At 39.9% G+C, this 13,955-nt stretch overlaps 1 protein-coding gene across 1 annotated transcript in view; it reads left to right on the top strand.

Annotated features, from left to right (window-relative positions):
- Positions 1–13,955, top strand: part of nbas (NBAS subunit of NRZ tethering complex) — a 174,594-nt gene that overhangs the window by 97,913 nt on the left and 62,726 nt on the right. The window contains exons 42-43 of the mRNA XM_080490409.1: positions 5,580–5,803; positions 6,019–6,129. Of these exons, the coding sequence (XP_080346535.1) occupies positions 5,580–5,803; positions 6,019–6,129 (335 nt within the window). The remainder of the gene's footprint in view (positions 1–5,579; positions 5,804–6,018; positions 6,130–13,955) is intronic.

Below are 13,955 nucleotides of genomic sequence, written 5' to 3'. Positions count from 1 at the left end.
CCCATGGGAGCCCTGTAAAGCAGTGTCACTGCAGAAGGGGACTTATTAGGCAAACATGCACTCTAAATGCACCGTTGCAGCTGACTGGGAAGGTTTAAGTCTAAATAGTCGCCAAACTGTTGATTAGATGCATAGATTTGCCAGCTTTAGGTTATTCATGCCCCTCATGCATGTCTCTTTGCCGTCTTTTTTTGGTCTTGTGCCCTGCTTGTGATTGGTCCCCTTAATGGACTGATTACTCTGTTACATCCAATGCTTGTTTCTTTCCTCCCTCTTGCATTGTCACTAATTATGTGCAAACAGCATTCACAGAATAAGTGCTAATGAGGCCACCGACTGTATAGCTGGGTGTGAGGCATTACATAAATACAACTCATTAAGATCATTACAAGGTTACTCCCTGGAGATGGAAGGCATGGCCGTTCCTCAAACACATATGGTCCTCACCACATGGGGAGACAAAATGAGTGGAATTGGATCCATTTTAGCATATATATATATATATATATATGCTTAGTTGTGAATGTGTTAGAATACGTTTTTCCTTATTATTGTGTTTATGAAGCTGCGATAATGATGTATATTACATTTTAACCACCTAAAACCCCTATTGGGGATATTCGTAAGCTATAGTTTTTTTTTAACCGTGAGATCCGTGTTATGAATTTAGATGAGGACTTGAGTAATTACACTGTTGGACTTCCAGACCCACATTACCGATGAGATCAACATGTGATAATGTATTGTCAGTTCAGTCATTTCAGCTGTGGGTTGATTCCCACTTAAAATGAAGTATTTTCAACACGGGCATGATGAAGGGACGTGAATGTTTGTACACATCCCTTTTAGAAATGCAGGGTCATTAGTTTTGCATTTGATTATAAATTGTTTAAAAGCGTTTTGAAAACACTTATTTCTTACCATGTGCTACTGTCATATTTGAGTAACTGTAAAAATCAGGTTTTAACAATGGCAGCCTGTGTCTTTTGAGAATTGCTTATAACTGTTGTTGGTTTGATTTTTGTCTTATGATTATTTGTAGTTTTAGACTCATTGACTGGCTTTAAGAATTATTTGCCACTTTGGAGAATTTTTGATTAAAAGAAGAAATGTTGGCCTAATATGAGAATATATAGTTTATTTGTAGTATGTTTTGAGGCCTGACGAGGTGAAGTGACACCAATAATCTGCTCTATGAGTCTGTGTGCGGCTTTTTATGCCCATATTAGTAGCAGTCACAGTGTCATTGGGTAGTTTTAGGGTAAAAAAGCTTCACTTTATGATTTTATATTGATATTTGATTACAATGGGGGGGCTTCATCTTATTATTTAGTCAGGCAGATTGATAAATACATTTTGATCGTTGCCTTTAATATAACGTGGAATTATTAAGACTGAAAATGAGGGCAAAAGCGAGATTTAATATAACATAGAGGGGTTTTTTTGGTTTGTTTGTTTGTTTTTACACTGTTACCGCTTAAGAAGCTTCCCAGTAAGGGAAGGAAAGAGGGAAGAGCCTGTGGCAGCAGTGAAAAAACTGAAAGGGAGTCAGGAGAGCCATCTTCCTACCAGCTGTGTCACATCACACCCTACCCTCTGCAATTATGCCTTGGATATGTCGTACATATTCTTTTTGGAAAAAAAAAAAAGTCTACACAAGACTTTTTAAGATGTTTTGAAATACAACTGGGACATGTTCAAACAAGGAGGGAGGTTTTATTTGCTCCCTTTGACTACAAATGTAAAAAAACAAAAAAATGTTATTGATTCATAGATATTTAAATGATGAAGGCTACGGAGAACGATAAGGGATAATCCTGACAGTTGACAGTGTTCATAAGGAATGACGGGAAGAGATTATGCAAAGAGTATTTCATCGTGAAAGCCACAATGTTCCTCAAACACCAGTCTGTCCATCACAGTTTGACGCTCCTCTGCTTTATCTGTCCTTTTTGTTTCATTCTTACAAGGTAATGGTTTTTCAGGATAGTGCCGGCGCCGTCGTGGTCGCCTCACTCCCCCTCCACTAGTTCCCCTTCTGTCATATTTTGGCTTCTCCTCTCTCTCCATACCTGTTACACTTTTAATAACCTGCCTGGATTCTAACTCTGCGCCTCACTCCGCATTCGTGGCCGACGTTTGAACTGTGAAACAGCCTCCCTGGCTTCCACTAAGGCCACACACACACACACATAAGCACACGCACACGCACACCCACACACACGCACACACACACACACACACACACACACACACACACACACACACACGCACACGCACACGCTGGGACAGGAAGAGACACCCAGACAGACGCGCAGCTTCTTTTCTCAAGCTCACACATTTCCAGCAGCCATAATTACCTCATGCAAATAAGATCAACAACTAAACCTTCTCATCCTGCTGGGCGACATCATACAAGGTGGCAAAGCCAAACTCAGAAGTTCATATAATTAGAACCGAGGTGATGAAAAGGATGTAACACCCTCTTTTGTATGGAGCGATTTCAATCATGTATGTGTTTCTGGCATTTTACTCAACACGAGCGTGACCCGCAGGTCCCGATACGTTGAGCTGCTATGTTTTGACACGTGGGAAGAAGCTGTGAATGGAAATACCTGCGCTGCTGTCTGTCTCTATGGGAGGAAAATGATTTTCCAGGAGTCTGGATGTCTGGATTGTCATTTTGTCATTTTGAAAAAAAAAAATGTAATTGCAGCAATCGAAAAATGGCCTCATTAATTCGTCTCAACAAAGCCGAGAAAAGCCAACAACATTTTGGATAAAACACTGTTTAAGGTGTTTGAAGCTCACAGTGGTACATAGTGTAATGATATGTCCCGGGGCCACTCCTCAGTTTATCCGACATGTCACCACTCAAGGTAACAATCCTATATTTAAAGGCAGGTTGTGGTCGAACAAGTTGATAAATGTTGAATGTGAGCCTTTGGTTTCATGTGGGGGGGGAATATTGTATTTATTTTATTGTTAGGATACTATACAAGGTAAGCAGATGTTTTGACTTCATATTTTACTTTCTGGTCTTCCTAGGAAAAACTCAGCTGAACGTGTAGTTGACCAGGAAAACGACACGTATTACACTCATCTTAAAGTCTGCATTAGCTATATGTGCGCTTCAGCATTTACTTTAAAATCTTCCTTTTTTGTATTAAGTTGTTAATCTTCTTAATCCTGCTATTTATCAGATTTGTTTGTATTGTATAAACCGCTCTACACCCCTCAGGCCTTTGGGAAATGGCCTTTTAATTATCTTTAAAGTTGGAACAAAAACCTGTGCTGAGTTTTTTTTTTTTACATTTTTATTCATTTTTCATTCATCATTATATTTATTTCATTGCTCAGCTTCTACAACTGCCATATTGCTCTATTTCGTTCCTGAATGCTGCCATTATTTCAACCATTCGATCATTAAAAGATGCACCATTTTTGGTATGTCCACCTCTGTTCAAATTTTTTCTTACTACTTTTACTGTTTTTTTTACATATTTCAACTTTACAGTTTTTTTTTTTATGATTGACACGGGTGGGGAAACTTTTTGATTTCTCCAACTTAGAACTCTTTCACACCTTAACCGATTTAAAGCACTCAACTTTCAAAGCATTGAACTCTTCTAGCACATTTTAAATCTGTCTGACCTTTTTCACAAAGTTTTATAGATATTTAAACGTACCTACTTCTCTGTTAACATGGAAGTGAAAACCCTTCAACTCTGAACCACTACTGCTTCAGTGTATTTTAAAACTAGAGACGTCATTTAACTTATTGTACAATTCTGCATCTTTCCTTTATACAGATATAAATCTACTTTCATGTCAACTAATTTGAAACTGTGAGCCTTTAAAGTTACTCTATCGGACAAAATCTTTAAAATATGCTTCCCGTAAAATGTGTCACTTCTGCACAGAGAATAAACCAAAACACAAAGACGAGACCATTTCCACTCATTTCCAACCCACAGTTGCCCGAATCGATCACATCAGAGTTGATATGTTTACGAACAAACTGGAATTTGCAGCCATCAAACTGTGTATATGTTTCACTAACTGAAATCAAACCTGTGCACAAGGGTTTCTGGGATATCAAAGATGGCGTTCCGGCAGCTCAAGCAATTCAACCTGAAAGAAATGCCAGACTTTCTCAAAGAACGAGTTTTCAAGCCACGAGAATAGTCTTAAATGTTGTGAAACTCATCGTCAATCGTTTTTTCCAGTGCGAATCAAGATCTCGCGAGATTGGAGTGTACCAACGGGATCTTCGGGGGTTTCCGTGACCACAAGGTGTCGCCAAATATATTCCACGAAATTTAAATGCTGGAAATACGTCTTTGTATGAGTGCAATGACGAATTTTGTTCTGAAAGGTGTTGACACCGTATCGGTGATGAACCTCAACAACTAAAACTGGGTCCTAAATTTAAACATTTTCCTGTGTAGATTCTGCTTGAGGAACTTTAAGCTTTCTAACATTTTTTCTTGAGTGCAGCGGCAGTTAAGTGGAGATAGCGTGTCAACTTAAACTGAAAAAGACATTTTACTGCCTGTTTTAATCAATATTGTGAGTCAACGTCCTTTTCAATTTTCTGGGTTTGATTCCCCTCTTGCCCCGTCCATATGTCGAAGTGTCCTTGAGCAAGACACCGAATCCCACAAGAGCCATCATCATCGGTGCTTATGTGTGTGTGTGTGTGTGTGTGTGTGTGTGTGTGTGTGTGTGTGTGTGTGTGTGTGTGTGTGTGTGTGTGTATTTACTTTTAGACCTCTGACGTAAACGATGCACGAAATTAATGAATTCCAATGTGTGTGGACGAGGTGCAGGTATCATTCATGTTTTATTGTCTTAGACACTTTATATTACGTTGTATGTGTATCTAAAGTAATACATGAATGAAGTCTGTGTAAGAATTATGAGGTGCTTTCTTTTGAAAAGGTTTTATTTGTGTACGTTTAAGCAATAACTGGATAAGATGCACTGCGATGAGAAAGGTTAGGCCTGTATATCAGGAGGGCCCTTGGTTCTACTCAAGACATTGTGCTGCAGTAATTCAGGGTTCATTATTAGGAAACGTTATTTCAAATAGGTAATTTAATACAGATTAGATTTATTTCCCCACTTTTTCAAATCCTTCGAAAAACATATTTGACATAAAAATAAAAATAAACTCAATAAATACAGCACAACTTGTGTAAATGTCTTCCTGCTGGTTTACGTCTGTCCCCTTTCTGTTTAATCTTCACCGCAGTTACAATCTCCTGTCAATGCATTTCACAAATCTGCACAAACTTAAATGTGATAATTCCCGTTTTACTAAATATTTATGTTTAGGTTTTCAAAAGAACAAATTAATAAGCTGGCAAATACTTTAGATACATGGTTTTATTGCTACGCTAAGTACCCTGCTAAAATATATGAGTGGAGCAATTTTAAAAGCCAATGAGCTGGCAGCAGTTTTAAATGTTTGTCTTCAAATCAGTAGCCAACCTGTTTATTCCCTGACAGTGAAGCCTCAGAGGCTTTTTTTATGTGTAAACATGCGCTTTATCCCCTTTTTATTTTCTTTAAAGGCTGACCCAAAGGAGCTGATCCGATTGGTTACACAGCATGTGTCCTCATACTCGGATTGGCCGGAGGAGTTGCAGAAGTTGATCGGTCAGCTTAATGTGTACAACGAGCGTCTGACGGACTTCACCCAGGCTCAGGTGTTACAGGGGTTGGGCCGCGGCGTGGACGTCCAGCGCTTCAGCTCCGACTCGGAGTACAAGAAAGAGACCATCCTCGGCCTGACAGAGTGAGTGTGTCTGTGTCGAAGGAATCACTTTATTTTCTTCAGCTCAATAGTGAATCTAATGGTATGCCAATGGGCGTGATTGTCTTTTGACCATTAAAAAGTGTGTTTCATCAGTTTTTTTCCAACCACATATGGATTTGAGCCGGAGCCATTTCTCTTTCTCATATAATGACATGTCATGTGACTTCTTTTTTTTTTTTTTTCTTCCCGATTAGGACATTGGATGACGGCGTGTATCGAATCGCCCTGTCTCTCGCTAAGCGCTACAGTGTTCCTCTGTGGGAGGTCTACATGACTCACCTCGAGTTCCTCTTCACTGATAGCAGGTACACACACACTCACACACACACACACACACACACACACACACACACACACACACACACACACACACACACACACACACACACACACACACACACACACTCTTCAACAATATCAGATAAACCAGAAGGTACAGTATGTTTTTAGTCATTTGTTATGTTTCATTTACAAGTTTGCCTAATTTCTCTTTTATCATGTGTGGATTTACGCCTGCATTTGTTGATATGGGGTTCATTTGTGCACAAACACGAACTCCTCTCACGTGTTAATTTATTAGAAATATGTAATTGGAGAAAAGTCTCACCGCCGTTTCTTCCTTTTGCCTAAACTTGCCTACACAAAAAGCATTCATAACGTGTGTGTGTGTGTGTGTGTGTGTGTGTGTGTGTGTGTGTGTGTGTGTGTGTGTGTGTGTGTGTGTGTGTGTGTGTGTGTGTGTGTGTGTGTGTGTGTGTGTGTGTGTGTGTGTGTGTGTGTGTGTGTGTGTGTGTGTGTGTGTGTGTGTGTGTGTGCGTTGCGAGCAGGAGGATGTGAGTGTCAGAGACTATTTCCATAATTTATTTGCTCTCTGACTTCATAGCTGCATATCTGACTAGCGCTGCACCTTTCCTTGTTTTAATAGAATGCCTTTTCAGCAGAGTAAACGTGTGTGTGTGTGTGTGTGTGTGTGTGTGTGTGTGTGTGTGTGTGTGTGTGTGTGTGTGTGTGTGTGTGTGTGTGTGTGTGTGTGTGTGTGTGTGTGTGTGTGTGTGTGTGTGTGTGTGTGTGTGTGTGTGTGTGTGTGTGTGTGTGTGTACACGCATGCGATAAATATCTGCCTGTCGCATTCTGATATAAGGAAATGGTTTATGACTCCACTTAACAATAAATTACAACGTATACCTTCTGAAAACCCCACTACATTTAGGTGTGTGTGTGTGTGTTTTTCCACCAAAATCTTGAGATCATGACAAATGTGTGAAGAATATTCATGCTAGAATCTCGACTGGAACCATCTGCAATATGTGTATTGATTTAACGGATGGATGGACGCAGGGAACGATATAAATAGAGCAGACGGGAGATTTAAAGGGAAAGACGTATGCAGACAGAAGCAGGGCTGCAAAATGGAATTTAGACTTTTATTGATCCCTTTAGAGAAATAAATCCTTCGCATTCCAGGCATGCTACACTTATTAAGTAGCAGCAGGCAGTTACAGTGCAGTGCACTGAGGTCAAGACCTGCTTTTCAGGCCAGTATTTAGATTTAGCTGATCAGTCTTGACAGGTCACCAGAATCTTATTTATTAGACTTATTATTCGTCTGTTTCAGTGTTGCTCATTACAGTCGCCAACCGCTGAAGGAGAGAGTCATTTTCGGACCCCACAAATATTTTATGTGTTATATTAGCATTTATCGCGCTGCTGTTAACAATTTTATGCTGACAGCCCTAATAAATATATCTAATTTACTACAGTTTGTTAAATGGGTTTAACAAGGAAGAATTTCTCAGTGTGTTTTGTCTGATGATCATTTAAATTTTATTCCCTGAACATGATCTATGCTCGCCAAACAAAGACTTGGCGTCACCTCAGGATTCACTGCATTTTGAGAACTGCCTCTTCATAAAAGCTTAACATTCTGCAGGAATAACACGAGTTTGTTGGGTGACACCTGTTAGTTCTGCTTGTCGACATGAACACAAGCATGACTTTACACACAAAGCATTTTAGAAATGCACTTTCACTCTGTCTCCACTATCAGTCTGGCATTAATCAACTTACCTGTTTCGACTGGGATTTGAAGGGATTAAAGGTAATACAAGTCTTCCTCATGTAACATGGACGCCAAGGATTTGACAGTCTTGACGCTTTTACCTGATCACACTGTAAAGCGTCAAAGAGCTGCAAGTGGGAGAGCAACTCTCCTAATTAAACTCTGCAAAACCCATGGTAAAGAGCCTGTGGCAAAGATGGCCACTGGCGCTATTGTTCTGACTTCAGTGGGAATGTGGAACCTGTCAACTTTTCAACGTTGTCTTCTCACAGTCGATTTAAACAGTAAAGCTAAACAGTTGACGTGAAATGTGTTTTCTCCCCATTAGAGATATAAAGTTTACCGTTTCGGGAAGGCGGGACCTGTTTTATTGTCTATAGATGAGAAAGCAGGGTAAATGTGTGCAGGAATGTGACCAGATATATGGAGACGGAGGAGATGGATGATCTGAGTGTCCCCAAGATAGTTATAGTTATCCAGAAGAGACACTTTGCAGAATCGATGCGCCGCTTAACACTGTCGTCCTCACTTCTCTATGCGAATGTAAACCATCATGGATTCATACAAAGACCTTTTAGAGTTGTGAATTCTAGACTATTATTGATATTCTAATGACGGCTATTAAACCCTCGTAATGACTTTTCCCTAAAGGCAGGACGAATATATAGAGTCACACACATACAGGCAGTTTATTGTCACCACTCAGCCACAAATGCATGTTTATGGACTGTGGGAACAACAGCTAATAACTAATCATACTTTATTAAATCCATTGGGTATTGCTCAGGGACCCAGGGCGGTTGTGGCCTCTCCACTTAGGAGATCGAACCTGCAAACTCCTGAATTCCAAGTCCACTTCTCCAGGCCGCCGCTGCCGCCTACACATCAAAAGCAACAACCAACAACTGACCACAAGCACCACCAATAGCCAACAGCAACAATCACCAACAGCAACAACCACCCCGACAACAAAAACCACCACGAACTGCCACCAACAAACATCAACAACAACAACAACCACAATCCCCACCTGCAGACTCTACACAGGAAGACCTCCAAGCCCAACCCAGACTAGAACTGGGTTCAGTCTCAGTGCTAACCTCTACTTGCCCTTCAACTCCTTCAAAAAGCCTTTGCTTTTTAATTACTTAATTAAGACAGACTTTCACTCACATATCACACTTTTTTTTTTTTTTACCATTTATCACGCTCACCTGACATCACCCCTACCAGCCTGGGTTGTCTGATTAATTTTCAGCTTTCATATTTATATCCTGTCGATTATATAAGATTCAGTTAAACGAGACTAATCCAGACAAACGCTGACGTTTCCAACATCACAGCTCCAAGCTCACCATGTCACTTCCCACCTGCTGCCAGCAATCTTTCCTCAGCTTGTGCTGGATTTCCTTCAGTCTGCCCGTGATGACAAATAAAGAGTCTTTTGTGGCGCCTTCCCTTCTGACTAATCCTTGGCCAAGATGTGTTTTGCTGAGAGCCTAATGAGGAATCCTCAGAGACCGAGAGGACAGCTCTAAATTTTGCACCGACTCTTTCCAGCGGCACATCTGCTGAACTCATCTGGCAAATTAAAGTTCCGATTTGATCTGGAATTGGCTGTGTTACAACGTCGTCCTAACTGTACAGCCCCGACAGTGCCAAAGTGATGTGACTCGGTGTTTCCCTCAGAATTAAATTCTATTTGTGCGGACAGCTCGCAGCAGCAGGCATACATATGGTTTCTGAAATTAAATATTTAATAGCCCTGTATATAAGGTCCTGCAAATATTTGAAATGCCAAGCATCTTGTGGACGAATAAATATGTAATAACAGTACTACATTTCCTCTACATTTTTGTCAAGTCTTAGATTTATATGTTACATATTTATTATGTTTCCTGTTGGTTACTGTTCTCCTTCTCTCGCACTTATTATCTACAGCTGTCCTTTAGCTTCACGTTGCTTCAGTTGCCACCACAGTGCTGAGGTGTCCGGAAATATTGAAAACAAATTAATTGGACGGCGAGCATCTAAAGGCTCCGTGACATATACCGCCGGTTGCAGATTATTTCATTGCTGTGCAGGATTCACCCGTTTCCGACTTGACTGAAGAGGCAAACATTCACAGTTAAAAATTTAAAATTGTCCTTTTCCATGCCCGTTTTGACTTCTCAATTGTGCCACAAACTGACCTGGGATAATCAGCTATATTATAATGTTTATTTATTTTTCTTTTCACATTGAGTTTTTTAAAGATTTATCCCTCCAATTTAAAAAAAAAAAGAAAAAAGAAAAAAAAAGAAAAAGATGTTTATGTCTGTAATTGTTGAAGTCCCCATTAATCTGTTGAGGAATTGGCCAGCTGTCTTCTCTCATTGAAGAAAAGCCAACGACAATCTGTCCGTCTCTCCCATCTTCTTGTTTTGTTTCAGGGTGCACAGATGGAGGGGCTGGTCACCCACAGGTCTGTGTGCTCCTCCGTGTGGTTTTGATACGGCAAGCATGAGGGGAAGAGAGGGGCTGAGGCTTACAGTGCATTAAAATCCTCCTTATCTGGAAGAGTAGTGCTTGAGTAGATCAATATGTTGCACTCAATATTGGGACTTGGCGGCACCCACAACTTAATTAGTGTATGGGGAACATTTAATGAACTCGATTGGGAACTTAAAAAAAAAAAAGTGCGACTGAAAAAGATCCACCTGTTCGACGAGCATAAATAAAGCCAATGAACTTGTGTGGTTTTAAACCCTGAAAAATGTGAAGTTTTGGCTCCCGGCTGATTAAAAATCTGGATTAATGATTAAAAAAGCGCATTGAGAAGGTTTTTGCTCTTTGATTCCTGCAATGCCAGAATCCACCCACTTACTGGTTGTGAAGATATCCTAAATGAGTCACTTTCCTTCTTTAACATTCGCTTCATATGTTCATTCCTTCTACTTACTGCTTTTAACACCAGCCTCTCGTCACTTCAACCTTCTAGAGACCTTGCAGCATGCACATTTTGCCAGTACTTGTAAAACATTCTAAAGTTCCTTCATTTGTTTTTGCCTCTGCATTTTCACTGTCACAGCTTTTTTGTTTTGTTTCGTTTTTTGGGGATTTGCCGTGGCATGAAGTCGATTGTGTATTTTGACTTTTTTTTTTGTTTTTTTTATGCATAATACTTATTATTAGGAATGGCCCTAATATGATTTCATGATATTGATGTTGACATTTAATATATATTCCTGCTGACACGGCTCTTAAAACTTCCCCAAGAAAGTAACCATATTTGTTCCGGAAGACATAAAATAAATATTACTGCCACACATTTAAAAAGCTGATACTTGTGTAGTATATATTGGATTTGTGTAAGTGTTGACAAAGCATGGTTGTTCTGCTTCAGACTACAAAGCATGAGTATATTATCATAGACAGCGATATCTTGCAGATACGATCTTATTCCAAGTGAGTACAAAAAGTTATCTGATTGATGCTTTCATTTGAAAAATTATGGAAAAACATACCATATTCAATCACAATACGAAAAAGACAAGTTGTGTGCGTGTGCGTGTGCGTGTGCGCGTGTACGTATATGCATGATTTTGAACAGTTTTAGTTTGCCTATTTATTGAATTACAAATAAATGGCACAGCATTTTTTGTGTTTTGTTTTTTGTAGTTGAAAAAACCAAAGACACAACTCACATCTCCTCTACTTTTAAGTATTTTAGTCAGTGTCCTGTAAAGGGTTACTGTGTAGCTATTAATCCATTAATACATACTGCTGATAGTATCATGCTTACTGATTGGTGATTCAGTATGAAATACCAAAATATCGATTAAAAAGGGCAAACTATCAGAATCAGAGTTATACTCGAAGATAATGCAGTAAATAAATACTACAATCAGAAGTAGGACCGAACTTTTTTCCGCACCTATTCTACATGTGCATTGCATAGTGCATGTGGCCTATGTGGTTGTAGGTTGCAACTTACATCTTGCACTGCAGGGCAATGCGACCCAATTCTGATTATTTTTACTCTGAAGTGATCTGATCCGTTTTGTGGCCGTGTGAAAACGCTGTTCCGATTTTTTCACACCAGACCCAGGGCTCGTTCATATGTGGTTCCAATATTTTTCTACATGCGACTGCCTCCTCAATGACGTGTGACTGACGTCACGGAAAAGCGCTGGAGGAAGCCGCTCCGCCAAAATATTGCAAGCTGTGTTCTCTTTTTTCCCCCTCATTTTCCTTTTTCTTTCCCTCCTCATATTGTCTAGATTTTGTCGGCTCGTATTTAACAACTACTTGAAAATGGATCAACACGGGCTGACCTGCGTTGCCAGATATGGCGGATTTCCTCCAATTGGGGAGCCAAACTCTCTTACCTTTTAACTTTGGTTATTTCGTGCTTTTGTTTGTTTATGGCATTTTCTTTGTTACACATATAATAGTTTTACGATTTTAACATAATTCCTATGCAGGCTGAGATTTAGGCTGGTTTTTATTGAGGTGTTTGGGTTTTTACATTGTTTGGGCTGGAAACAGTGAGTCACATCTGGCAACCCTGATCCTGACAGGCATGCCATGCGTGAATGGCGTGCTCAGCGGGACTTCACGTCGTCTTATGCAATCTGGGGCCCGGAGACATCCGGTTCCGATCACGTTCACGCAGCAGGTCGTGTTTGAAATGACCACGCAAAACAAATCAGATCCCAGCAAAAAATCGCAATTGAGCATCAAGACCTTTGGTGTGAACGTAGCCTTAAAGCAAGGATGCAACCAAAAAAACGGCACATTTGCACCAACTCCTGCACGGGAATGTTGCTCACGGTGTCCCTTCAAGCAGATTAGCTGCAGTACATTATATGTTCATCCGCAGCTGTTTGCTGTGGATTTCATGGCCACAAACTCTGCAGGTTTTCAGCCTGGAGCCATGATCATGACCTGGAGCGTGACTGTTGGCATGCTTCCTCATGAGGTGCGAAGCCGAGAGAGCGTGACCAGGACTACATGACTGTTTGGTTTAGGATTCTCAGTCGAGGAAAAACTACATACCCGACTGAACTGACACAGTGGATATGATATTTTAAATATTTTAAATAAACATGCCAAATGTATAAAATATGGTAACCAGGTCTTACTCTTCAGATAAGCCTTTGAATTTATTCATGTCATTAGTTGTTTTTTTTATCCTGCTTTGATGCTTTCATTTTAAATGTGACCCCCCCCCCCCCTCATCAGCTGCATCGGTGATTGTGTTGTGAAATAGTTACTAGAAATTACTCCTGGCGCAATACAAAATCCATTATTTTGAGTGACGTCACACTTAATATAACAACCTAATCAAATCAATGTGTCATTTAGCTTGGAGCCACAAATGTAGACTTAATTTAGCCTTCTTTTACATTGACTCTGAATACGATTTGAATAACTTAATGAATTTCGTGTTTGTGTGTCCAGAATATCAATATAATACTATTATACATATCTTAAATTGGTTATGTATATATATATATATAAGTGCAAATCTTACCTAAAGAATTGGTTGTTGATGCACATGAAGTCTTGAGGGATAAGGGTTGGCTGTTGGAGGCATATTTTTAGAGTCCATATATCTGTTTTCTGTTTCTAATGCATTTTTATGAGTTATTTGTACCATGTACTTTATGAAGGTTTCCAGGGGATCTTGTGCCTGTGTGTTCAGATGGTGTATTAGGAATTGGCGTTGGTACATTGCATGAAACAAAATAACCATATTGCTGCTGTGATTCAGTCGCGTCTCATCTTGAAAGGAAAAGTTTCACTTGGCGTTGTCCTGCGCGGAACTCCACTGTACAAGAGACAATTTTACAACCCCCTGCTGGACAGTAATTTGTAAACAAATTAGAAGCACAGATTGGATAAATTCTAACAATGACGTGTGGAATAATTATCACGACTCCGCCAAAGCCCCCTACAGTTTAATTCTGACTGTCTGATTACCACTTCAATTAAATGTGCTTCTAAATTTAAAGATAATCATCTGACTATTTTTGTTTGGGGCGTGACGGATGAGACAACAAACGGAGGCAGTGGGGGAAAATGCAG

The sequence above is a fragment of the Lipophrys pholis genome (assembly GCF_963383615.2).
Source record: "Lipophrys pholis genome assembly, chromosome: 21".
Classification (NCBI taxonomy): Eukaryota; Metazoa; Chordata; class Actinopteri; order Blenniiformes; family Blenniidae; genus Lipophrys; species Lipophrys pholis.
This window is presented reverse-complemented; position numbering and strand designations above follow the sequence as displayed.